This window comes from Herpailurus yagouaroundi, unplaced genomic scaffold, assembly GCF_014898765.1.
Source record: "Herpailurus yagouaroundi ecotype Mexico unplaced genomic scaffold, PumYag 196, whole genome shotgun sequence".
NCBI lineage: Eukaryota > Metazoa > Chordata > Mammalia > Carnivora > Felidae > Herpailurus > Herpailurus yagouaroundi.
This window is the reverse complement of record NW_024412427.1, coordinates 9,175,067-9,202,641: the sequence shown is the minus strand read 5'-3', so window position 1 is coordinate 9,202,641 and position 27,575 is coordinate 9,175,067. Positions and strand designations below refer to the sequence as shown.

Genomic DNA, 27,575 nt, shown 5'->3' with positions numbered 1-27,575 from the left:
AAAAAAAAAAAAAAAAAAAAGCTTTACCAATAGTCCACTCTATGTACATACATTGATGGACATTAGGGTTGCTTCTATTGTAAATAATGCTCTGCTAGGAACACAGGGGTACAAGTATCTGTTTGTGTCCCTGCTTTTAATTCTTTTGGGTATATATCCCAAAGTGGAATTGTGGGTTCATATAATAACTGCATATTTAATTTGTTTGGGAATTGCACTACGACTTTATTCCTTTTTTAAATATTTATTTATTTATTTTTGAGAGAGAGAAAGAGAGAGAGAGAAAGCACAAGCGGGGGAGGGGCAGACAGAGAAGGAGACAGTAGTAGAATCCGAAGTAGGCTCGAACCCACAAACCGTGAGATCATGACCTGAGCCAAAGTCAGACACTTAACAGGCTGAGCCACCCAGGTGCCCCGCTACTTTATTCTATTTAACTTCTTCACAGTGTTCTACGGTTACCCAATCTTATTAATGGTCATAAACAACCTCATTAGCTGGGTACCGTTATTATCCCGATGTCACAGATGGAGAAACTGAGACTTAGAGGGGGACGCGGCTTCAGGGTCTCAGCCACATCTCTGCCAAGGAAGGGTGGGTGAACTCAGGCAAGCTGTCCCTCTCTGAGCCTCAGTTTCCTCTCCTTTACAACAGGAACACGCTGAGCTCCAAGGCACTCTCTGAAACTGTCTCCCCTTTCCACACTATCAAGGGTGGCAGCAACAACATGTGTGAACATGGTCCCCAGTGTCGGGGGCCAGGCCATGGGGGGCAGGAGACTTCCCGAAGGAGGGGGCTTCCCACCCAGCCCTGGAGCAGGACAGGGCTCCGCAGCAGCCCTTAGCAGCCAATGTCCCATCTCCACACTGAGAAGCCACTGGCACATCACACAACATGCCCAGGAGGAAGGGCAGCTGATGGACTGTTCTGGCCTCAGGGCTGTGATGTCTCAGTCCTGGAACACTCCCATGTCTGCCCTCAGGGAAGGTGAGGGGTATTCCAGAACAATGTACTATCCTAAGATACCCTCGTGAGCAACCAGATAGCTGAGGCCCAGCTGTGCCTCTGTGGTCAGAAGCCCTCCCCACCCCTCACCGGGCCATCTGGAGCACAGACCCCTGCATTCTGGAGGACTCTAGTCCCTAGCAGTCACCTAGGCTGATGGCTTTCCATAGGCATTCTGCAGAGCCCACGGGGCCCCGTGCAACCTTGAGGACATCCCTCCTTCTCTCAGGGGCTGTTTCCTCACCCATAAAATGGGTATACTCACAATCTCATTAGGCCTTGATGAAAATTGTTCAGAAAAAGTGTCTAGCATGGTACCCAGCACACAGCATGCCCAACACATAGCAGAAGGCAGAAAGTACACACAAGTGGAAGACTCACGTGAGCAAAGGGAGAGGCTGGTGCTTGGGGGCCACATTCAGGAACTGAGTAATGTCCTGAAATCTGTGTCGAGACACTGGCCAGAGGCCCAGCCCCCAGCACCGAACTTTACACCAAATGGCAGCCCCTAAATCATGTCCACACAAGTTATCCCAGCTAGTCCTCACAACAACTCAGGGTATTATTGTCTCGTTTTGTAGATAAGGAAACCAAGGCAGAGGGCCAGGCCCCACGGTGGGTATTGTGGAATGCTTTTTCAGTTCATCTTCCCACAGTTGCACGGTTCTTTGGTGGATGACTGTCTCCTTCATTAGCCTGTGGGTTCCTTTTTTTTTTTTTTTTTAATGTTTATTTATTTATTTTGAGAGAGAAAGCATGAGCAGAGTAGGAGCAGAGAGAGAGGGAGAAAGGATCCCAAGCAGCCTCCACATTCCACATGAAGCCTGACATAAGGTTGAATCTCCCGAGCATGAGATCACGACCTGAGCTGAAATCAGCAGACACTTAACGGACTGAGCCACCCGGGCGTCCCTCGCCTCTGGGCTCCTTGAGGACAGGAACCGGTGTCTCTCATTCACCATTGTGTCCTTAGTGTGCATGAGTGTGCAGACGCAGAGGTTCAGAGACCCTGGCTAGGGGGCTGGCACACGCCCACCTGCCCCGGCCTGGCCCTGGCTGGGATGCGCGAGCCCTCACCTCTCTCGGCCGTTCCAGCTCCGTCTGCAGCACCTGCTTGGCCAGCTCGGTCTCGATGAGCCGCTGCCGAAGCTCCTCGTTCTCCTCCTCCAGCCTCGCCCGTTTCTTCTCCACTGTCTCAAGCTCCTTATGCAGCCGCACAGAGATGTCCTTAGAGACCTGAACAAGGGTGGGTGATGAGCAGGGACCGCGTGGCCTTGGCTGCAGAGCAACCCCCCAGCAGACAGGGTCTCTCATCATCCCCACTTAGCAGATGAGGAAACTGGGGCACAGAGAAGATACAGGGGTCACGGAACCAGGAAACAGCAGGAGCAAAACCCAAACCCAGGCACCCTGAGTTCCTGATGTCTATATCACAGTTCAGTCCCCAGAAAGCTGTAAAGGCCCTCCCTGTTCTTAGCAAGGCCTTTTCATTTACCTGAGGCATTCGGTGCTTCGAATTCTCACAAGAGCCTGTGGCAGGGCCAGAAGCTCATTTTATTTTTGTATTTATTTTTTAACATTTATTTATTTATTTTTGAGAGACAGAGAGTGCGAGTGGGGGAAAGGCAGGGAGACAGATGGAGACAGAGAATCCGAGCCAGGCTCCAGGCTCTGAGCTGTCAGCACAAAGCCCGATGCGGGGCTCGAACTCACAAACTGTGAGATCACGACCTGAGCCGAAGTCAGATGCTTAACTGATTGAGCCACCCAGGTGCCCTGGCCAGAAGCTCATTTTAAAGGGAGGGAAGTAAGGATGCCAGGGTGGCACAGTAGGTTAAGCATCTGGCCTCGGCTCAGGTCGTGATCTCACAGTTTGTGAGTTCGAGCCCCGCATCGGGCTCTGTGCGGACAGCTCAGAGCCTGGAGCCTGCTTTGGATTCTGTGTCTCCCTCCCTCTCTCTACCCCTCCCCCACTCATGCTCTGTCTCTGTCTCAAAAATAAATAAACATTAAAAAAAATTTTTTTTTAAAATAAAGGGAGGGAAGTGAGCGTAAGTGGAAACTAGAGCAAGATGGGTGGCCCCAGAGCCATCTGAATCCCATCTCTGCCAGTGACCAGCACGTGATCCTGGCCAAATCATTTCTCCACTCTGTGCCTCAGTCTCCTTAACTACAAAATGGGTGCAATAATAGCAGCAACCTCGTGGGCCCAACAGGAGGGCTGAATCAGCTATTGCACAAGAAAGCTCGGCCCTGGGCCAGCACAGTGAGTGCTGGGTGAGTGGTGAAGCCATACATGACCTGCCAGAGGTCATAGTGTGACCCTGACCCTGGTTTCCAATTGTCTGGGCTACAGAACGTGCTGGAAATGACAAAGGGTGGGCATATGTCCAAGTCATCCCTACAGAAGGGAGCTAACAGAGCTGCAAACTCTAATCCTAGTGACAGGGCTCTGCAGCAAAAGCACCCCATTTCCTGGAGGACACCCTGGGGTCAAAGGCCAGGAAAGGGAGCCTCTGGGGATGAGGAAGTCCCTTTTGCGCTGGCAAATCACAACTACTCTGAAGTGGTCCAGGCACTGCCCTTCGTTGAATACCTACTGTGTGCCAGATTCATTCCTCTTCACTCCATTGCTGTCTGAGGCTCAGAGCATAAGTGACTCGGCTCAGGGTCATGTAGACCAAGTGTGAGCTGAGCTGGGGGGGAGCCCCTGGGATTTGCCTGAGAGGCCAGCATGGCCAGGGCTCTGAGAGCGGTTCCGGGGCTTTGCCAGCAAGAGGTATGTGAAGGGCAGGCAGCCCAATGCCCCATGCCTGCCAGGCTCGGAAACAACTATGGCACCTCCTCCGTGCCGGAAGGGAAGAGGGCCCTCCCTGGCTCTGCCCTCTGCCTGGGCCCAGGCCCAGCTCGGCATGGACCCTTTGGCAGCGTGAGAGGCAGGCCAGGAAAAACAACGGCCAGAGAGGAAACTCAGCACTGCTTTCCCCTCCCTCTGGTGCCCACTGCCTCTCCCTGCCCCTGAAGATCCCCAGGGACAGCCGGAAGCTGGTCCCCAGCCTCCCTAGGCCACCAAACTTTCCTTGTCCGCAAAGTGGGATGAGCAACCCCTCAATACCAGAACAAGAACTTTGCAGGTAGGGGAAAACTAGATCGAGTCTGATTCCAGCACTCTGTGTATGTGTGACCCACAGCCAGTTTATTTATACATTTGAAGTCTCATTGTGGTCATTGGTAAATGGGGTTGATACAGCCTACTCCCAAAGGCTGCTGTACGGAATAAATGACATAGTCCTTGGGCTGGTGGCTAGAACATCAAGAAATATAATTTTTTTTTTAATTTTTTTTTCAACGTTTATTTATTTTTGGGACAGAGAGAGACAGAGCATGGACGGGGGAGGGGCAGAGAGAGAGGGAGACACAGAATCGGAAACAGGCTCCAGGCTCTGAGCCATCAGCCCAGAGCCTGACGCGGGGCTCGAACTCACGGACCGCGAGATCGTGACCTGGCTGAAGTCGGATGCTTAACCGACTGTGCCACCCAGGCGCCCCAAGAAATATAATTTTTAAAGCATTGTCAGGATCACTGCTTCACCTCTGTGCGCTGATTTTATCGGATTTTTTGGCCCAGTACCCCACAATCTCCCTCTTGTGTTTTGTGTCAGGGTTTTTACTGGTGTTCAACCCCAGGCTCTTGGCTATGGTCCCCGGTTTGGGGCTATTAGGTCACCCAGAAAGCCCCTGTCCTGATCAATACTCCATTCATTCATTCATTCACTCATTCATTCATTCATCCATTCATTCATGCTGCTTAGGCCCCAGGGGCAGGAGTGGTGGGGCACAGAGATCAAGGCCCCAGACCATGCCTGGGCTCCTTCACATCTCTGTGTCCCGGCAGCAGTGCGGGGTCTGGTACACGCTAGTGCCAAATAAACACTTGTTGGGGAACAAACAAACCCCCCAAGTTTCCAAAAAGCGAAAAGGGAGATGAAGGAACAGATGACTAAAATATGGGGAGCTGCACCTACTGCTCCCCTCAACAGCCCACCCCACCCACTGTCCAGGGAGGGCTGCGTCCCTGACTGGTGTGAGGGCTCAGCGGCTGGAGGCTTCTCTCCTACTTATGCTCCCACTTGGAGCCAGCTCCTCTCCATCCCTGCCATGGCCTCAACCTGGGAGGCAACACTCCCCACCAAGAAGACATGATCCGTGTGGATTCCGAGATCCTCTTGGGTTTATAAATGACTCTATTGATTTCATCCCTTCCATGAGTCCCCAGGCTCCTTCTGCTCCATTCGCCACATGATCTCCTTCCCCATTTGGCCCCCGCCCCCAAGAGTTGCAATGTCAAGAAAGCCCAACCCCAGGCAGCTTACAGAATTCCAGCATGAACAAAAGAGCCCTTAATTGCAGATCCCACAGAACCCTGGGTCCCCCGTGGAAGCCCATGGGAGCAAAGAGCATGCATGTGGCCTGGAGGGCAGGAGTCTGGTTGCCTCAGCCTGTCCTTTCCTGTCTCTGAGCCTCAGTGGTCCTGGGCACCCTTGCCTCTCACAGGTGATTTATAGAATCAGCTGTCACTTCCTGACACCATGTGCCTTTCAGGGAAGGGCTTTATTATCCCCATTGTGAGGTTCGGAAAGGACAGGTCACTTGCCCAAGGTCACACAGCTAGAAAGCTACAGAACCAAGGTTTGAAATCAGGTGGGTCAACTCTAGAGTCCTGCTCTCAACCTGAACCTGCTTTTGGCCCAAAGCTTGAAGACATGTTAATATCAGCACTAGAAGTATTAACAACAAGCCCAGCAGCAGGCTCACCGTGTCAGATGCTCACAGGCCCCCCCCCCCCCCCCCGCTTGTCTCATTTCATCCTCTTATGATCCTCCCAACTACTCCCAGGGTAGGGGGGCTGAGATACCACGGGAGGTGAAGCAGCTGCAGCTTCCGGACACCAGGGCAAATCCCCAAAGCGCAAACAATGCGCTCAGCCATGAGGTCACTGTTTACAGCACTGAGGCCTGGCTCCTGCCAAATGCAACCAGCAGCCATCAGACCACAGGCCCCCCTGCTCATGGGCAGACCTCTCAGCTCATGGGCCTCTGGTTTCAGGGTGTTCCTGTCCCTGTCACTCTGAATCCTCAGGGAGGGGGAATGGGGCCTGGGGTCTGGGACCCTGCATTGTGAACAGACTCTCGGGGATTCTTATCCACAGGCTGAGATTCTGGCCTTCCCTTCCCTGCCCTTGTCCCCAGCCACTTCACCTCCCAGTGCCTTATAAGTTCTTCTCCTGAACAATAACACCACAACCAACATTTGCTCATCTGCTAGGGGAGCACCCGGAACCAGAGTCTGTGGTCAGCACTCTCTTTACTTGAGCTATTTCATTTTATCCTCACAAAAATTTCTATAGGTGGAAACTAGTTTTATCTTCCTTTTCCACATGGGGAAACTGAGGCTCAGAGATGTGAAGGAGCTCTCCAAAGGTTACATACCAAGCAAGTGGTAGAGCAGGTCTTTGAACAACTACCACGCTGCCCTCCACATGCTGAGCCATGTTCCAGCTGAGGTTCAGTGGGTCCTGCAGGCTGGGAGGACCACAGACAGAGAGCCCAGGGGAGGAGGATACCAAGGCCTGAGGTTTTATTCATGGTGCGCTTTCACCAAAAACCTATCTGCTCGATAAAACCACTGGAACTGCAAAAGCCCTATAGATTTGGCTGCTCTAAGCCCCATATTTAACAGAAGGGGAAACTGAGGTCCCAAGAAGTGGCCCCATGCCAGTCGGGGCATGGGCCAAGGAGCTGACAGAGCAAGTCAGAAGTCAGAGAGTCTGGAGAGATACCCAGCTTTGGGGTTGCGGGCGGGGGAAGGGTCCCCACTTGGGCCCATCAGGCCCTCCCAGGAGATAGCAGAGAAGTCACAATTCTGAGAACCCCCCCAAATGCCGGAGAACAACCCCAGCACATGGGGCAGAGTGTGGTGGCCAGAGGCACCCAGCCCAGGCCTGCAGGGATGAGCTCAGTGCTCCAGCTGCAGCGGCGGGGAGAAGAGGGAGGAAGGGGGGGCAAGTTGGATGCTGATTGGCTAGTTCAAATCCCAACAGAAGGGGTGGCTTCCCCGAGCCCAGAGCTCAGAGATCCCCCCTCCCACACGCACACCAGCTGCTCTCGGCTCCTCCCAGGGAGGCACTGGCCACCCAGTCAGGGCCTCCTCCCTCCCTCATCCCTCCCTCTAAGGCTGACTCTCTGGTGTACCGGCCCCAAATACCCAATCACCTAGGCCCAAATCTACTTCATCTGAGCTTCCCCAGCTGTTCCTCATCCCACACTCCCTCAACCCAGTGCCTGGAGTTTGAATATTTGTGCAACCCTTTGTCCCGGGGGCTGCCCTGTCAGGTAGCTTTGGCCGGGGAGACAACCTTTCTGAGCTCAGTTTCCACATCTGCACAACAGACCTATAACCCCACTGTGCATGTGCAAAGACAGTCTGCAATGGGAGCCTGCCTGCGCTGGTTGGCTGGCTGGCACTCACTGTTTATCTCCCCTGGCCACTACAGACAGAGGTCTCTCCCTCCAGCATTCCTCCTCTCCCCTCCTGGTTCAAGCCCACTTCTCCCACAGGCCTCAGTTCAGAAGTCACCCCTGCAGGAAGAGCCCCTTGGGCCCCCAGGGGGCACCAGGTGCCCCCACCCCCAACCGCTACATTCCCCTGAGTTCTGAGAGCAAGAGACTGGGCCTGGGTCCCCACTAAGTTCTCAGCCCCCAGACCAGGGCCCACACACACAGACAGGGTGGACTGCTCTTCTGGAGGCCCCTCTTGCCAGCCTCCAGCCCAATCCTCTCCTGCTTCACAAGGCAGGGAGGCAGGGAGTGGGGCAGTCAGGCACGGGAGGCTGATAAGCCTGCACTGGACCAATGACACAGAGTGTCAATGTGACCTTGAACAGGTGCTTCCTTTCTCTGAGACTGACTTTCCTCATCCAGAAAATGCGAATAATAATAGCTAACATTTTTGAGTGCTTACAGTGACATTTTACCTATATGATCTCTTCTAACCCTCATAGAACCCTGTGAAGCAGGGGCTGCTGTTATACCCGTTTTCCAGATGAGGAAACTGAAACTTAGGTGACATGCTCAAAATCACAAAATTAGGGCATATTGGAGTCAAGGTTTAAATAAGCCCTATCCAACTCCAGGCCTTTGCTACTCATTAGCACAAAAAAGAAACCTCCAGGGACAGTGCAGGGACAGGGCAGGGACAACTCCAAGCCCAGGACCAGGTGGGGGAATGGCTCCTGTTAATAGGATTCATATTTATGATATCACGTTGGGATACTCCTGGGAAATGGGCTGTCGGTTCACCAGGGATCCCCACTTTGCAGATGAGCAAGCTGAGGCCCAGAAAAGTGGTGTAACTTGCTCAAGCACACACAAGGAGCGAACTGTGGGCTGACCTGGGCTCCACTTGGGCTTGTGCTCCCAACTCCAAGAGGGGTACCTATGAGGGTGGGGGGAGGCCCAGAGCTCACCTTGACGTCCTGCTCCAGCCCGCGGATGAGCTCTCCATCCACCTGGCCTGTCTGAGCAGCACGGAGGCTGCGGCGCTCAGCCTTGCGCAGCCGGTACTGCAGGATGCGGCAGGTCTTGCTGGCCTGGTCCAGCTGCTGCCGGAGCTCCTGCAACTGGTACACATCCTCCTCCATGTAGACATCCCGCATCTCCAGCATCTCTGCGCGCAGCTCCTCGATCTCATCCTGCAGTGGGGGGAGAGGCGGTCGGGTCACGGGGCTCGTGGCAGTGGCCTGTGTGTCTGAAGGCAGGCCACACCCAATGCTCTCCTAGGTGCCTTGGGGGCCTGGGTGTGGTAGGCTGAATAATGGCCCCTCCAAAGATGCCCATGCCCTAATTCAAGGGACTCTGCAAACGAGATTAAGGATTTTGAGATTGGGAGATTTTCCTATATTATATGTGGGTGGACCAATGAAATCATAAAAGTCTTTATGAGAGGGAGGCAAGGGGATCAAAGTGGGAGAAGGTGACATGACAACAGAAACAGAGGTTAGAGGGACATGCTCTGAAGATGGAGATGGAGGAAGGGCCTCGAACAGGCTGCCTCTAGAAGCTGGACAAGGGAATGGATCCTCGCCCAGAGCCCTGCCATGTGGCCTTGCCAAGGTAGCCCTGCCAAAGCCTTGATTTTCAGACTTCTAACCTCCAGAACTGTGAGATAATAATCTGGGATTGTTGTAAGCCACTCAATTTGTGGTAATTTGCTGTAGCAGAATAGGAGCCTACCACACTGGGGAAGCAGGACAGACTCATTCAACGAGCATTTGTGGGCACCAACCACGTGCCAGGCCCCCCGTGCCAAGCGTGAGGGTGGGAAGGGACAGTAGTGACCAAGACTAATGTGCCCCCTTCTGTGTCTTCTGCATGGAGCCCCAAGTCTCACTGGGGAGACACATGATAAACCAACAAATACAAAAAATCCAAATAAATGGCAAGAAACAAAAAAACCCCCACCTGGGTAATATGCTAGAGTAATGGGGAAAGGCTGTGTCCAAGGACGTGATCGGGGCAGCCATCTCCAAAGAAGGGACATTTGAGCTGAGGGAAGAAGGAACGGCCATGCAGAGAGACAGCCAGGGAGAGAGGACTCTAGGCAGAGGGTCCAGAGTGTGCAAAGGCTCAGAGGCAGGATAGAGCTCAATGGGTCAGAATACAGCAAGGTGGCCAGGGTAGCTAGAGGAGGGATAAGCTGAGGCTGGGGAAACAGACAGGGGTTGGCCATCTAGGGCCCTGAAGGGCCAAACAGAGTTTGGGTTTTAAATGGAGGGTGTTGGGGGATGACCTCACTTCCCCAGGGCAGCTCCTGACCACCTCTGTCACCAGCTCCCAGATGTCCCTCACTTCCCCTTTGTCACCATGAGCACATCTGCAATTCTTTAATAGTTTGTCTCCCAGACATACTGTGAGTCTCTGGGGGGATACCCCACGTCTACCTCGCTCACCGCAATATCCCCCACATCCAGCACAGGCCTAGCATCCCACAGGCTCCCAACAAATATTAACTGAATGAGTAAATGCATGTCCGGTTAGGTAAACAACCCCAAAAATGACATAGTAACATAAAACAATCATTAGAGTGTAAGGGGATGAGTGAGGGAACCCAGCAGAAGAAATGGATTATTATTATGTCTAATAACAAATGTGGAAACTGAGTCACAAATGGAAATAACACCTACTCTTAGGATGATTGAATGAATTAAAAAAGATTGTACACTAAAAAGGGAAACTGAGTCACGGGGGAGGAATGATCCGCCAAAGGCATCCCTGAAAAAGCACCTAAGGACGGTACTGATGGGAGCAGGGGAGTGGGTCCAAGAAGCAAAAAAACAACTCTTCGGGCCCTGGAGATGGACACAATCTGGAGAGTGTGCTCACCAGCCCTTGAGCCTTTCTTTCCCCGCAGAAAATGTGTGGCTCCCTACGAGGGCATGGCCTGGGGCTGTCCAGTGCCCCCCTGAGACTGGGTGGGTTGGTTTAATTCAGGAACAGGGTCAGGAAGAAGCCAGTTCTTAGTGTGAAAGCTCATCCACCAGACTCCTGTGGACTATTTCTCAAATGGTCCTGAACTCAGGAGAGGAAGACGGAGGGAACAGGTATCTGCTTCTCCCAACTCCGTAAGATACTGTCCTCTTCCCACCATCAACCAAAGGGCTTAATCCCCACTTGCCGCCAAGGCCTCTGCCCCAGGGATGGCTTCAGCAGCAACCCCCAAAGTGGATGATTCTGCCTACACCAGCTGTAGGAGCGGTCACCTCACCAGGACCCCAGCTCCACCTCCGTCCCAATACACACACAGACTCACCGCCACCATGCCAAGTGGACAGAACTAAAAGTGGAAAAAGAGGAAGTGGGACAGTCAATGATCACACCAGTCAAAAGAAATGAGGAAGTGAGGGGTCCACACGCCACTTCAGCCAGTGGATTAAGGAAGCATAAGGGAAACAGCACTCAGGAAGTGCAGGTCAGTCAGCTAAATCCAAGCTAAACCAGCCTCCAGATGAGCCTGTGTTCAAGCCCCCACCATGCTATTTGCTAGCATCTCACTTCTTCTCACTGCAGTCACACTGACAGGGCCTGGTGATCGGGAGGATATGGAGGTTTGAGCGGACCTGAAGCTCAGGATCAACCAAGGAGAAGTGCAGGGAACATACAAGCTCATTAATGTTGGGCTACATAAACAGATGTAGGGCGTTTAAGTCACAGGAGGTGACATCTCTCAACACAGGACTACATCCAGGGCGCTAGAGTCATTTGGGGGGACCGTTTATTTTTTTTTAACTTTTAAATAACCGATTTTTCTATTTATAAAAGTAAACAGTGATCCTAGAGACAGTTTTGAAAATACAAAAACTGTACATCACTCATAATTCCTCCACCTGGTCCTAAGTCACAGTGGCTCTCAAGGTGTGGTCCCCGGACCAGCAGCATATAACCATCACTGGGGAACTTGTCAGAAATTCTCAAACTTCAACGGAGACCTAATGAATCAGAAACTTGGGGGTGAGCTCACCAAGTGACTCTAATGCAGGGGGTTTCCTTCCAGTCTTTTTCCTAAAAGGGCCAGAGCCATCTGTGGCAGCACCACAAGACCAGGGCCTGACACAGAGCAGGGACTCAATAAACATCTATTGAAAACATGAGTGAATGAATGATTTCTCACATGAGCAGCTGTCTCTCCAGGGCCTGCCCTTCACCACAGTCAATTTCTGGAAACGCAGGATGTTGCGTTCATGCCAGCTCCATCTCTCCACGGGGCTAAGGGGGGCCCAGGCGCTCGGGGGCTCGTCCCAGCTGCAGGCAGAATGCGGGTCAGCCCCTCCTGGCACGGCCCGTGGAAGAGAGCGGGTCCACAAAGGCCGGCTTGTGGCCCGCACGGGCCGGGTCTGCTGGGATGCAGGCAGCAGAAGCTGGTGAATGCAGGACTTGGGCAGGGGCTGAGCTTTTGGGCCTGAGGTGGGGCCAGGGAAAGGGCCTGCTAGGCCATAGGGAGGGGAGCTGGGAGGGCAGGACCTTGCTTCACTCCAGAAGTTCTTAGACCTCACTGAGCTACCGAATCCTCCAGGGCTGCTCAGTCCAACAGTCCCAGCCTCTGGCCCTACAATGACAGTCTGAACCAACTGACAGAGCTGGGGGCTAGGGAGGGGAGCTCAGCCTTCCCAACTCCCTCACAGACAGTTCAGGGGCCTTCCTGATCCTCTCCTCCCTCCCAGACCCCCATCCATGTGGAAGCAGGAGGAAGGGATCAAACCCCAGCAAGATTGTTGGAGAACCCCCCCCCGCAACAATGGTGGGGGAACCCCAAACCTCATCCTCCCCTGCAGATAGGAAAAGGCCAGCAGTGCCCACCTCAGAAACTGGGGGCCCCGATTCTCTACCCCACAGTCAGAAAGGCCAGCCTAAAGAAGCCGGGGAAAGGTGCTCAGACCTGGCATGGCCTGCCAGGTCAATGCCATCCATCCCCTGTGGCCACTCCTTCAAGCTGACTTCTCTTCCCCTTGAAGCTCAGCCTGATTATTTAGGACTGGGAAAGGGGGTGGGGTAGGACAGGAATAGAGAATAGGAACGGGGTACCCTGCCTACTGCCAGAGTAGTCTTTATAGAAAATGTTTATTTTGCTCTAACTACAGTGGAAATTCCTGTTTATTGGAGATAACTTGGAAAAAAAGCTGGTCACTTTCTGTCTCCTCCACTATTTCCCACTGGCTTCTCTGCATTAGGTCCAAGCCCCTTAACCTGGAACCGGAGCTGCCCCTGGTCTCCTCCCTATTCCTGTCTTGCCCCCCACCCCTGCATCCTCCACCCCCGACGTCCCGCTATGCCAGGACTAGAAAATAGCTACCATCTCGGGGCACATGGCTGGCTCAGTCAGTAGAACATATGACTTGATCGCAACGTTGTAAGTTCGAGCTTCATGTTGGGGATAGAGATTACTTAAAAATAAAATCTTAAAAAAAAAAAAAGAAAGAAAGAAAAAGAAAGAAAGCTACCATCAATGGGGAAGCTCATGAATGACCAGGCAATGCCTACATGTGCAATAATGTGATCCTCCTCCCAGCCCTGTGAGGTTGGTATTGAAGATGTTCCCTTTTTGCAGATGAGAAACTGAGGCTCAGAAATTTCCTAGAGCTGCTCAAGCAAGGGAATGGTGGAGCTGGAAACAGGACCTTACCCATGTTCTACCTCAAGGTTTGCTTGGGCTAGTCCCTCTGCTGGAATGGCCTTTGCCAGGCTAACTCCTAATTTATGTCATCCTTCCAGAACATTCTCTCCTTCTCCATCACCACCCCCCACTCCCCGCCCCCCCACCCCCGGCCAAACCACACACCCTGAACTCCATTCTTCTCTGTGCTAACAACTTCAGGTTGCATTTGCCTGCTTTCAACTCTATCTTCCCCAAGATCTGGGGGGAGGGCAGGTGCCAGGTCCCACCCGTGTCTGGTCCCCAGCACGGCCCAGGACAGGCACACATCATTGTCTACCGGTAGATGTCTGACTAGAAGGATGAGTATGCTTCTGCCCTGCCCAGTCTCTCTCCACAGACCAGGGTGGGCAAGCTCTCCTGATCCCAGCCCCAAGTCAGCTGCAAAGAGTCGGGGAGAGCCTGGGCAGGGTCTCTCTACCCAGGGAACTCCTGCTTAGTCACTCACTCCCTGCCCACAAAGTGCATCTCTGTCCATCCCCCTACACACCCTCCAGATGATCCATGAGGTCAGCCTGCAGGAAGCAGCCTCTCAGAGGCGGACCCGCTCCCTGAAATGGATTAGTTCCCAGGAATCCTGGAGGAGTTGGCCAGGAAGAGTCTCTTGGTCCCTTTTGGGCCAGAGGACCAAACATGAGCTCACACTACTGCTAATAATAGCGAGACCTTGCATGGCAGCACGGGGTTTCACAGTTTACAAAGACATTCCGTCTGAATCATCTCATGGGTCCTCACAGAAACCCCATGGACAGGCAGGACAGGAACCAGCACCTCTGTTCTAGAGACGGAGAACTGCAGAGAAGCACAGGGAAGGTGGGCTGTGCCCAAACTCACACCGAGAGACCTCCAAGCAGGAATCAGATTGCGGACCTCAGATTCTTTTGTCTGTACCAGAATTCAGGGAACTCATCGACTTGGATGGGAAGGGGGAAAAAATAGCATATCTCTACTTCCACCAGCCTCGAACTAAAAATTAACATTTCCTTCTATTCTGGACAAGCCATAGTTGTATGAGCACTAGTCATAAGTTTGCCACCAAAAGAAATCACAGATATTTTCATATCACATAACAATTGCAGAAGTGTCAAAATAGTGTTTACACTCATCAGTACTTTGAAATTGCACTGACTACACTGGTTAATAGACCAGTCAGCAGATCTGATGAGTTAACAAACATATATTTACTATATTATAACTTAGAAGTATCTTTTGATAATTGTAATATATTTGGTTTCATTTGTGTTTTAAACACTTAAAAACATTATTCTGAGAATTATTCTCAGCAAAGAGCTTAAAGGCATCTGTGGCACAAAATAATACATAGCCTGTGTTCCTTCCAGAGGTGCCTCATCTGGGGGGTCTGACTTGGCCCCCCAGACCCCCTCTCTTCTCCACCAGGGCATAAAGCTAGAGAAGCAGAGCTCAGCCTTCAAGCCACATTTATTTTATTTTATTTTTTAATGTTTATTTATTTTTGAGAGAGAGAGAGCACATGCAAGCGGGGAGGGGTGCAGAGAGACAGGGGGACAGAGCATCTGAAGCGGGCTCTGTGCTGGCTGCAGACTGTCCCAATGAGGGGTCAAACTCATGAAACGCGAAATCATGACCTGTGCTGAAGTCAGATGCTCAGCCAACTGAGCCACCCAGGTGCCCCTCAAGCCACATTTTAAATGTTGCAGGAAAGAGGGACACCTGGGTGGCTCATTCGGTTGAGCATCCAACTTCTGCTCAGGTCACGATCTCACAGTTTGTAAGTTCAAGCCCTGCATTGGGCTCGTTGCTGTCAGCGCAAAGCCTGCTTCAGATCCTCCGTCCCCCTCTCTGCCCCTCCTCCACTTGTGCACTCTCTCTCAAAATAAATAAACGTTAAAAAAAAAAAATCCTTTAAAATAAATAAATAAATGTTGCAGGACCGAATGTTTTCTACAAGAAACCTACACAAATATACGACGATAAATCTTTGTACAATGAGGAAAAGAGGGGGAAGTTTAGGTTTGGGGCCCACTGGAACACTTGTAAGTGACTCCAGACGATCCATCTGATAAAACTGGTCAGTAGGAGTAGATGGTGAGTAGTCTCTTGACCTGAAGGGCTGGAGACGAAAGTGACCAAATTCGAGGCCCCTCTGCAGAAACACAGGAAGTGGCAATGAGTGATGTGAACCCAGCAACAGCTGCCAGCCAGCCCTGAGGGAACAGGGATGGAAGCAGGGGGTTAGAAGCTTCCTGAGGGCAGGAGGAGATCACTTCTTACCAGCCACCAAGGAAGAAACTATACCACAGCAGAGGTCCCCAGCTACCTCCCACCCACGAGTGTCAGCCCCCACAGGGCTCGGGTTCACCCAGCAGCCCCAGGGAACTCTGATGGGAGTCCTACAGACCTCCTTGGAATACCAAGGCTGAGTCAGGCGCAGGGAGCCAGTGTCTCAGCACAACCAGCTGCCGAAGGGACCCTGTACTGCCTGGGCCTCCTTCCATTCTGTATGTCTCCCACCTCTGCCTCCCCCTCCACCTCAAATGCCACCTCCACCAAGAAGCCTCCCTGGCTGCCCCAAGGCACAGCCTTTTGTGTAATGAGCAATTACTGAGTATGTATAGAGAGCCAGATTCACCACCAGATCATTGACTTTAATCCTGAGGATGGCCAGTTTTCTCCCCATTAATTTGTTCTCCACTTAGTACATGGAGAGTTTTGTTTCGTTGCAACCATGTCACTCTCCTGTTTAAAACTCTCCAATGATCACCAAAATCTGGAAACAACCCACATGTCCCTCGGCTGAATGGATAAACGGTGGCACACATGTGACGGAATACTACTCAGCAACAAAAAGGAATAAACTGCTGAGACCCGCAACAACGTGGATGAAGCTCAAACCCGATATGTCAGGTGTAGGAAGCCAGGCTCAGCAGGCCACTGCAGGATTCCCTTTACATGACATTCTGGAAAAAGCAAGACCGCAGAGACAGAAAACAGATCTGTGCTTGTGGGAGGCTGGGGGAGGAGGAATGGACTAGAAAGGAGCCCAGGAGTTTTTTGGGTCCATGTCTGGACTGTGATGGGTTACAGAGCTGTACGCTTCTGCCAAAACTCACTTTACTGTATGTAAATCACCTGATCCAAGAGCAAAACAAAAGACAAAAGCCACATCGGCTCTTCTCCCAGAAATCACCTCGCCTGTCCCACCACGAAGCCTCTGCCCCAGTGGGTCCCTCTGCCTGGACTTCCCTCCCTGCGTCTCTGCACTACGGGCTCCCCTCCTGCTTAAAGCCTCCACGTAAATGCCACCTCCTCAGAGAAGCCTTCCAAGACCCCTCCAAGCCCATCGTGTCCACGTTCTCTCACGGAATGTGTCACAGGCTTATCTGTGATGCGAATTATTTTCCTTATTGATCTGTTTGCTTATGGAATGTCAGTCTCTGCCACTAAGATGTGAGCTTCAGGAGGGCAGGACCTGGCGCCGTGCCTGGCACACTAAGGAACAGCTCAATAAAGAGCCGCCGGATTAACAAAGGGGTCCTAAGAGGGGAAGATTACCATCCTGTTCCCCTGCCCTGCAGAAAACCGCTTCTAGTCAGTGGTGCTATGTTTAAGTCTAATTCTGTGACTCTGTGAACCTAATGCCCACGGGGGCTTGGGATCCTGGTAGCGGGCCTCAAATTCCCTCCTATCAACTCCCAAGTTACATTCTCAAATATGTCATCTCCTCCTCTGGCTCCAGGGACCTGACAGGCCGATGGGCAGGCAGACCCAGGAAGAATGACAGAGCCGAGCTAAAGCACCCAGAACTCTCCCTCTGTAGGGCAGCAACCATTCCATGGAGGAACAGCAGCCTCTGCCTGGCCAGCCTTCTCCCACACCGCCCCGGCCACCACGGTCCCTCCCTTGGGCCAAAGCCCAGGCTGCCTGCCCATCTGCCAGCCTGGCTCTGGCCTGGGGCACTCACCCCGGTCCAGAAGGGCTGACCTGCAGGGTGGGCCAACAGTGGCCACAGGGGCAGCACGCCAGCCCCCCGAGAGGCTAGGGCCGCCATCTGCTATCCCTTCTGTCGGTCCCCCAGGTCTGTCAAGGCTCCAGATGAGATCATTGCAGTTGGACCCCAAGGAACGCAGAAGGCTCTGCAAAACGCCACTTCCCTCCCCACTCAAAAGCAAAGATTCTGGGAACAGCAAGGTGGGGGGCGGGGGACAGACAGGGACACTGAGGCCTGGAGAGGGATGAGCACGCCCCCACCCCCCGCCCCAGAGCGTCCAGAGTCAAGCAGAGAGGGACTCTGCATGCCTGCCTCCTAGCCCAGAGCTCAACCCAGCTTAGCCTAAGCTGGGCTCCAGTTTGGGGATAGTCAGGGTCAAAAGTCCTAGAGGAGGGCCAGGACGCCCAGCCAGGTACAGCCATGCCACACCAATGTCCCTGCTCCAGCTGGCACAGAGGCTGCCTGGTCCCAGTGACCCATTGGGTCATGAAGGAAGACAGCGATCTTGGACTTGCCCCTCCAACACCAGTAAATAAAAATAGACAAGAGCGCTCCCTCTGTGCCATGTCTCGCTGTATCCCCCGGGCCCCCCCCCCCCCAACTGCCTGGTGAGGAACCAAGGTCAAATAGGTCAACAGTGTTCTCTAAGGTCCCACACTAAAGTGGCTGAGCCAGGATTCAAGTTCAGTTTGAGCTCCTTTAAACTAGACGAGTCTCTATAATGGGACAACAGTGACAATAATAGCTAATACTTACAGGATCTTACTGTGTGCCAAACACCTGGCTGAGCTCTGCCTGAATTTCCATTATCTCATGCTAACAGTCCTTTTGCGGCACGTGCTATTACTTTATGCCCATTTTGCCAATAAGCAAACAGAGGCTCAAGAAGATAAAGGCTCCACAGCCAGTCAGGAGCGTGCCTCCCAAATCTGACACAGCTCTCTGCTTGAAACCACAGACACCCCCTCTGGAGGGGAGGGGTGTGTGCATATGTGTGTGTATGTGTGTGTTTGGGGTGAGAATACACCTGGAGACCATCTCCCACCAAGGCCAGGCCTGGCTTGTCACTGGCCCATTCCAGGCCTCACCCAACAGAATAGGGAGACATCCGCCTTTTTGGGGGTGGGGGGAGGCGCTCACAGTGGGAGCGCCTGACGATGTCCCTCTTGTCCTTTCTGTGTGAACAGGAAGGAAGGCAGCATTTGGATCTGGATGTGTTTAAAACATCTTCCAAACGGCCTCTGGGCTGCAGCCAAATCTCAGAGCAGGGACAGAACAGGGCTCAGAGATTCTTGGGGAGGGAAAGTGAGGCTGGAGAGAGGAAGACTGACTCCAGGCCACACAACCTGAAGCTTCTGCACACCCCAGCCATTTCCCGCCTCCAAGCTTTTGTTTGGGCCATCGCCCTGCCTGGCACCCTGGAACGAGCACCACCAGACCTCCCATCCTTCTGCCTCTTGCCATTTCCAGGCTGTGTGACCTTTGCCAAGCCCTTTACCCTCTCTGAGCTCAATTTACACCTGTGTGAAAGGAAGGGGCTAGGTCCCACCCTGGCAAGGTCCCTGTCTACACGCAGAACACATGGGGGAGGGGCCGATGGGCAACTTGTAATTACCCAGTTAATAATCTAATTACTGTTGAGGTAAATGTCCCCAAGGAGCCTACAGAAAGCTCCTGGATGTCTAACTTGGGGGCCTGGCCTGGAGCTGAGCACAGGAAGGTGGAAACGAAGAGAAAGGGGAGGGAACCGTAAGCACAAAGGCCCCCCAGGTGGGAAGAGCACAGGGACTGAGACCTGGGTGTGAGGAACACAAGGGAGCTTGGGTGGAGCGAGGTGAGCTGAGGCTGAGGGAGGCAGAACCACACAGGCTGCCCAGGCACTTGGCCAAGGCCAAGGAGGGGAGAGGCTGATGCAGCTGACCCAGAAGATCCCGAGCAGATCTGGGGCAAACTAGCAGAAAAATGTTTAGCTGAGCCAGCCTAGCTGTGGGACCCCAAACTATTTTTTCACTGGAGCCTGTGCTTCTTTGTGGCCCAGGCAACAGGAGATTATTCACCGTGATCTTAGAATGCGGGACCCCAAAGGCATCCTCCACCGGCAAAGGAGTATCCCCAGGTTACAGAGTCTGCAGCACTGGCCGTCTAGAGAAGACCAACATGGGATGGGAGGGAAAGGGGGAACGCAAGGGACAGAAGTGTTTGGGGGATCTCCACAATGCAGTTCAGCTCCACGCACACCTCCCAGACCCCTGCTCCAGGCCGAGACTCACACCCAGAGCCAGACGCAACCTCTGCCTCAAGGACCCAGGGCTTACAGACGCCAGTCTGCCAGTAAGCGGTGAGGGCGGATAGCTGCCGAGTCCTTACAGTGAGCCAGGCCCCCACTAATCCTTACACACATGCTTTCCCTTACTCGGTGCTCACCGCAACCCTGTAGGGTGAGCACTGCCAGCATCCCCAATTTTCAGGTGAGGAGACTGAGCCTCGTAAAGGGGAAGCTGATAGAGGAAAAGGCAGAGCCAGGATTCAAGCCTACCTCGGCGCGGCACTAGATCACAGTGCTCTCAACCACCTTGGACCCCAGAGAAGGGAAGGGCTGGCCTGCTGCTCCCACCTTCTCTGACTCCCTGCCATTCCTCAGGGAAGCTAGCCCTATCTGCTCAGAATGCAGACACGGTACTGACCTGTGGGCCTCCAGTGAAGGCCACGGTCAGCCTGTCCCAGAATACCCTGGAGTCTCTGGCTCTTTCCCCACCCCAGCCCCAAGTTCCTTCTGGCACCGGAGGGCAGAGAGTATGACCACAGATGAGGTCATGTGTATGTGCTATGAGGGGAATGACCTTAGCAATAACCTTGGCTGCTGGTCAGGCCCCTGCTTGGAACTTAGCCAAGCCCCTCCCCTGGGGAATTTCCTCTCCCCTGGAGGCCACACAGGATGTAGGGCTCCTTCTCTTCCTCTGTGCTCAGGATGGCACTAGATGCACCATGTACCTGAACACTAATCCTCCTAAGTGCCCTGCAAAAAGGGATTCGATTCCCATTTTACGGACAAGAAGGCTGAGGCCTGATGAGGGGATTTTCACATGGAGACCATGCATAGGGAGGACAAAGCAAGGTTTGGCCCTAGACTTGACCCCAAACATGGAATTTGTCAATGAGACCACAGAGCCTTCCTTTCCTCCCACTCTGGACTCCTGCGTCTAGGGCGAGAGGCACACTCTAAGGGGGCAGCTACTAGCCTTGCTGTATGGCTCCCTCCCAGCAAAGTGTTCACAGCACCTCAGCTCAGCTTGGCATTCGAGGCCCTTCCCGAGCAAGCCCAACTCTCCTTCCCAGCCTCTCCCTGACCCCTGCTCACACCCACCATTCCCTCCAGCTCTTCTGTTTTAAGCCCACAGACCACCTACAGACCTTGATCACTACCTTTCATTCAATCACACAACAAATATTTATTGAGTCCCTACGAGGTGCCAGGCACCATCCCAGCAGCTGGACCCAGAGGCAGCCACTCAAGGCTAACTCCTCAGCTCTAATGCCCCCTCCTCCAGGAAGTCTTCCAGGACCCTCTTCTGAGCGTCCACATCTCCTCCAACCTCCTTCATCCTGGCCTCCTTCATTGTTTCCCAGGCAGAAATGGGCACCCCTCAAAGATGGGAGTGGCATGGCCTTCCACAGCCCCCAGCAAAGGGGGAAGGGGAGGAGGAGGGAGATGAGGGCAAGCCGGAAATTCCAAGGAGATTAGAAGGGAGTTGCCCCTGGGCAGTGTTTCTCCTGTGGGCAGGCCTGACAATTGCTCCATTTCTCTCAGCCCACTGGGCCCAGGCCCAAGTGCTGGGCATCAGGCGCCCGAGCGCCTTTGGTGCAGCTTCTCCTGACGTAGTGACCTGCCAGACCCAGGCCGTTACAAATCAAGCCCCTGCCACACTCCTCACCATTCCCAGCAGCCCTGTGGAAGGAACCTTGTGGAGTAGCTGAACATAGTCGTTTGTACACATCAGCTCCAGAGGACAGGGACCAGGATTTCCTGTATTTCTGTGTGGGCGAACTGTCACAGCCTGCGTGTGTGTGCGTGTGTGCGCGCTCACGCGGGCACGTGTGTGTGTGTCTGGGATCCTGTTTTGTGAGTCTCTGGTTCCCGAGGGCAAATGCTACAGGCCTGACATTTGACATTTGAGTGCGCTCTGCTTGTGTACGTGGCTATGTGTCTTGTGTCTGTGTGTCTCCTGGGTGTGCGTCTGAGCCCCAGATAAAGGTAAGTGTGCAAGGGCCTCCACCTTCTCTTTGTGGAAGAGACAGGGTGAGCATCTGGGTGATGAGCTTGTCTGTGCCCGCCTGGCAGGAGTGGATCTCTGGATTTGCGTGGATGCTGGCGCCTGTGTGTAATGAGTCTGCGTGGGTTTGTGTGTGCGCCTGCATATGTATGTGTACTTCCGATACGTCTGAGGGTGTCTCAAAGCTGTGTGTCCATCTGGGACACAGCCAAGCATGTCTGGGTAGGTAAGATGTGTGCGTGTGTAAGTGGGTGTTTCTGAGCCAGGGGTCTTCTAGATGGTGTGAGTTTGTCGCGTCTGGTATTGTGTGTGTATGAGGAGACAGATTTTGTATCTGCATAGGTTTGTGTCCTCCTGAGAGTGTGTCCTCTCTGACACGTCATGAGGTGTGCTTCTGGAAGCATACAACCTATGTGTGTATCACTGGATGTATATGTGACACGCGTATGAGTGGCTGTGGATCTCTGAGCATGCGCTGTGCGTACGTGTGTTTGTGTGTGCTCGACAGAGTGTGCCCAGGGACACAGGCCCAGCCCCTCTGTGAGGAATGCTGGGAGCCCTGGGAGCTCCGTGGTCCCCCCAGGCCTCCGCAGCAGCCGGCCTCATATTTTCCATCTCATTTTCCATCTCGCTGGAGCTGCCCGCCTCCCCCTAAGGACAGGCAAACCGCTGAGGATTCTTAAAGACCCAGGTCTCAGAGAAGATTCTTCCAGACCCCCTCTCAGCTGCCACTTGGGGGGCTGGGACTCAGGGCAGGGACCAGGCGGGAGCTTTGCTGACCATAATGACCAACCCCCATCCCGAACCCAGCGACAGATTCTGGAAGCTAAGAAGAGCTGAGAAAACATCTGGCACTTGGCCTGGTAGCCAGGCAGCTCTCAGAACATATGAGTTGAATGAATGAATGAATGAATGAATGCCTGGAAAAGCAGGTAAGGAAAAGGGACAACAGAGACAGGCACTAACATTTACTGCGCACCACACTCGAAAGGCTCCCCGTGACCCTGAGGCAGGCATGCTTATCCCCCGATTTACAGAAGAAGAAACAGAGGCTCAGAAAGGCTGAGTATCTCACCCAACATCACACAGCTTGTAACTGACAAATCCAGGCAAGAACTCTGCTCTGTGAAACTCAGAGGCACAAGCCACCTCCTGCATGGGAGACGGTGGAAGAGCAATGGGACAAGGGGAGCTCCTTAGGGTTCTCTAGTGAGGTTCCTAAGTACAGCCACGGTGCAATCGTGGGCACATTTACACAGCCTCTTGGTTTCCTTATCTGCCAAATGGATCTGACGTCAGAACCCTCAACACAGGGTTGCTGTGAGGAGTAAGGGCTTACTTAACCCAGAGCCTAGCGCACTGGAAGCGATCAACAGGGGATAGCATTCATGAGGCAAGAGCCACAGAAGTCCAGGGATCAGTGGTCTGGGGGGTCCCCCGAACGTTTCTAATAGTCCAGCTCCCTGGGTTCTAGCCTAACCATTAACTAACCCTTAAGGCTGGATCCAAACCCCCATCGTTTCCTCCAGTACCTCACATCCCCCTTGTCCCAATCACACGCTGCACAGGTGCAAGGCACATATTCCCATACGTGCATGCACGTACATGTCCCTTGCCGCCTGCCTGCAGGCCCAGGCCCCCACCCCAGCCTATGTTACCTCTACTTGTTCCCAACAAGTCTTAGCTTAGAGCCTGGCACACAACAGGATCCCTCTAACCAACCTGTGTCCCAGACTAGACACACCGTTAGCAACTAAAAGCTCACTGCTCCAGTCACGCTATAGAAAGAACAGGACCTAGAGTTAGTCCAACCAGGTTTGGAATCCTGGCTGTGACCTGGGGCCTCCATTTACCCGAATGTACAATGAGAACTAGAGGTGGAGGACGGATGCTTCCTCTCCTGGGCTGACATCTAGATTGGCTGTACTTCACTCACACCTAGACCCTCCAAGGAGGGAGCAGGGCAGCATGGAATGTGATCACACCTTCCTGTCCCCCTGGAAGCAGCTCCTGATTTATTCACATCTTAAAGCTACGGGGACCCACCTTCCTGGCTTCTCCCAGCTCCCCCAAGAATAAAGACACGGACGTCCTATCTGCTCATTGGCTAACAAAGACAACAGTTCCCCCAAGAGATGTGGGATTTCACTGCTTGTAAAACGTTTTCTTGTCTATTCATATCTCCCTGGTTCCTGAAAACAATCCTATGAAGCTGCCTGGGTAGGTTCCATCATCTTCATTATATAGATGAAAAAAAAGGAGCTCAGAGAGGCCAAGCGACTTGCTCAAAGCCACACAGTAAATGGCAGAGTCAGATCTGAAAGCCAGGTCTTTGGGCCTCAACTCTCAGATTCTTCCATCTACACTCAGATGGTTCTCAGCATGTCCTCACCACATGGTACATGGACAACAGTTAGCGGTGATGGGGAGGAAGACCTCAGACTACCAGGGTTTTGAAGGTCAAATGCAGTCATTGTGTCTGCTCTGCAACTAAAGCTGCATCTTAGAATCCTGGAACCTTGAAAGTTAATAATCTTCAGACTTCCTTGGCTGGAATGGATCCTGAGGTCAGGCAGCTCAGCTGCAGTCACCCCATAAATCCCTCCCTGAATCTTCCTTCTAATCACAACCACCAACGTTTTGTACAGTTTACAAGCTGCTTTCCACAAACCCTACATCTTCATCCAAACATGCAAGGTCACCCAGCCTTTGTTTGAATAACTCAAGTGACAGCAAGCTCACTCTCTTCTCTGTAGCAGCCCCTATCATCTGATCGAGAGGCAGCTGCCCCATTTACACTTTCCCGGCTTGGGCCCCAGGGCAGGCCTCTAGCAACAGGAGATCGGCCACCACCAGTGAGGCCTTCCTTCCGTGGTAGACAGGTCCCAGGGCCCCCACCACTGGGAGATGAACCCAAGCAGGGCCCCACCAGACTTGGGACTCAACCCAGGTAGCATGTAATCTGCAGGGGACACACTGGGGATCTAAAGTCCTCTCCTGGTAACTCAGTTTGTGCATCTTGGAAGCAAAGAGGCCCAGAGGGGCAGGAAACACGTCAAGAGTGCAATACACTCTTGCGGCACCTGGGTGGCTCAGTTGGTTAAGCGTCCAACTTTGGCTCAGGTCACGATCTTACAGTCCGTGAGTCTGAGACCCGTGTTGGGCCCTCTGGTGCCAACGCAGAGCCCACCTGAGATCCTCTGACCAACCCCTACCCCTCCCCTGCTGGTTCTCTCTCTCAAAACAAATATACTTTAAAAACAAACAAACAAACAAAAAACAGAGCATAATACACTCTTACTCCAAGCCCTGGCTGTCTGGAGAACCAGCTCAGGGACCCAGAGCAAGTGCCTTCCTCTCTCTGGCCACAGTTAACCCATCTGTAGAATGAACAAAACACCTCCCATGACAGCCACTACACTTAACGGTCCACCTACCCAGTCTCTAGATTTTCATCTCGCCTCTGTGAGATTGGCAGCTGGATCAAACAAAGCTCTAGAGGGACCAACCCAAAGTGCACGCGGCAAGAACTGCACAGTCTGGCCCTGCTCACCTCGCCGCCCAACCTCCTCCCTCTCTCCAGTCTCTGCACTATCCCTCGAAGTCAACACACTTTTTCCCACTTCCTTCAGCCGGGAGTGTTCTTATCTAGGTCCTATTCAGCTGACTGCATGTCACCCTCCAGGCCTTGGCCTCCCTGAAGGCCCCCAGCCCCACTGAGAACATGATGGGTGCCTCTGGAAACGTGTCACACAACACTGGGAAACAGCAGTGATCACAACTGCCCTCATCTGAGGCAGACACTCCAGAGGTGTTTGCAAACATTATCTCCTTTAACCCTTAAGGTTGGAAGATGTGGGATATACCTTTTTACAATGAGGAAACTGAGGTCTGGAGATAGTAAGTAACTTGCCCGAGTTCACACAGCCAGGAAGCCACAGACCCGGATCCAATAGTAGCCTGAGGTCTGCGCATGAAGCCTGCAGTACTGAATGAATGATGGAAACGTGGTCCAGTCCCAGCCTAGGCAATGGGAGGTGCCCAGCCAGGCCCTGGCCCCTGTGAGACCTTGGGCTCAACCCCCAGCCTTCTGGGATTACTGCCCATCTTAAGAGTCACGGCTGGCCCAGGCAGACTCCAGAGCTTTGCCTGATGACTTCCTGGAAGGGACAGGAACCCACAGGGGTTGGTACACAAGGAGATTCTGAGGCAAAGCTCCATGGCCCATCTCCCTCGCCAGGACAAACAGCGTGGGCAGGAAGCAGGAGTAAGGAGCTCACGGTGTGAGTTCAGAGCAGCTTAGGCAGGCAGTGCCAGAAGCAGCTCAGGGCACCAAGAGGGCAGGACCAGGCCTCTTGCTGGATTATCTCTGTCCCACCCACCCTCCACTTGTCCTCTCCTCACTACGGGCTTCTGAACACTGTGAGAGCTGACTGAACGAACCTTCAATTGTCAACAGTGAACGGCGCCTTTGGGAAGACTTACCCTCCCATTTAATAGATGAGAAGGCTGAGACCTGGCTTGGGGAAAGATGAGAGGCTGAAGGGGTGGATTATGCTGATTCAGACAGTCCCTGTCCTTTTATTCTACAAGTATTTACTGAACACATGCTGCAGAGGAGACACAGTCGAGCAAGACCCCAAAAGTCTAACGAGAGAGAAACCTATTTGGCCAAAGCTAAGTGTTGCCAGGCAGACATAAATCAGCAGAGTGATGTTGATTCTGTGGCTCTTGGCCAGGGTGCTCTGGGTATGGTGCCAGGCCATCAACTGATAGGAGTGGTAGGTAACATTTCAGCCTCTTCCAAAACCATGCTCAGCCAGTGGTGGGAAAGCCCATGAAGCTTTCAGTCTTCCCAGCCAAGGCCAGCACATTCTATAAAGCTGCTACAGTACCAAGCAGTGGGCACACAGAGACTGGCCAGCACCCACTAGGTGCACATGTTCACTGAAAGGGTGAAGGCAAGATAGGTCTGCTCTCCGGGGAAGCGCTCAGGTGCCCCAGATGCTCAGAGGGAAGGCGGCTTTCAGATGGACAGCTTCCCTCCTCTCACCAGAAACATGGGAAGGCCAAGGGCAGCAGCCATGAGGGGCCAGTGGGACCTCTGTGTACTGGGCAGACAAGAGCAGAAGACAACATCCTGGGATTTAGGAAGCTGCCTCTGAACCAGTTCTCTCACGACATCATCCTCCCAGGCTGCCGGACCGTTAGACTGGGCGGAAGTCGGACTCTAGCCAAGGGGATGTTCCCAGATGTCATGCTTTCAAATGGGACCCACCCTGAAAGGCAGGCGGGGACAGGCCTGAAGCAAGGAAAGCCCTGGGTAAAGACTCAGCATGGTGTTCTGGCCTCTCCTTGGCAGGGGACAGCCATGGGTTTCCCTGGCAGAAGTGCACACCGATACCTGTCCCGGAAAAGAGAGCCACCCAAGGCCTAGCTTCTGGCCTGCGGGGGGGGGGGGGGGGGGCGTCTAAGCAGCTGAAGGACAGAGGTTCAGTCCCTCACTGGCTACCCACCCCCCACCACAAGTAATGCATCCAGGCATCTTCCAAAGCAGTTTTCTCATGCCTCCCTCCCTCCAAAATCAGGGCCCTTTGGCCAGTCTCGTCATCTAGGGTCCTCCTCGGGAGACGGTTTCCCAGACAAAAAAAGGGAGGCAAGGTGTGTGGGAGCCCCAGGGTAGTCTCCGAGGATTCAGGCCCCCTTTCCCAGCCGCTTCAGCGGGACGGTGGGGCCTGCTGGTGCCTCAGGCCCCCGGGGCCGTCACAACCCGCACCTCCCGGGGCCTCCCTCTCCCGCCCCCCACCAGCGCCCCCACCTTGAGATAGTCGTTCTCCGAGCGTAGCTCCTCCAGCTCCCGCACGAAGCCGCCGGGCCCACAGTCCAGCATCTCCTCGGTGAGGTCGGAGAAGGCGAGCGAGGCACTGAGTGGCAGGCGGCTGCTGCCCACCGACGACGCGGCCACCGACGGCTCATCGGGGGAGGCGGGCGGCCGCGGGGGCTGCTGTGCTGGCGGCGCGGGCTGGGGCGGCTGCCCGGTGCGGGCCCCCGCCGGGCCCCCGGCC

General features: G+C 53.5%; 1 protein-coding gene across 4 annotated transcripts in view; it reads right to left on the bottom strand.

Annotated features, from left to right (window-relative positions):
• Positions 1-27,552, bottom strand: part of MTCL2 (microtubule crosslinking factor 2) — a 71,580-nt gene extending 44,028 nt beyond the window's left edge. For 3 of the 4 annotated variants that reach the window (XM_040447117.1, XM_040447118.1, XM_040447119.1), the window contains exons 1-3: positions 27,329-27,517; positions 8,531-8,755; positions 2,083-2,241 (exon numbers count right to left, since the gene is read on the bottom strand). In XM_040447117.1, the coding sequence (XP_040303051.1) occupies positions 2,083-2,241; positions 8,531-8,755; positions 27,329-27,400 (456 nt within the window). In that variant the 5' untranslated portion in view covers positions 27,401-27,517. Of the gene's footprint in view, positions 1-2,082; positions 2,242-8,530; positions 8,756-27,328 lie in introns of all 4 variants that reach the window. The other variant, XM_040447120.1, reaches the window with a different exon arrangement.
• Positions 27,553-27,575: the final 23 nt, after the last annotated feature.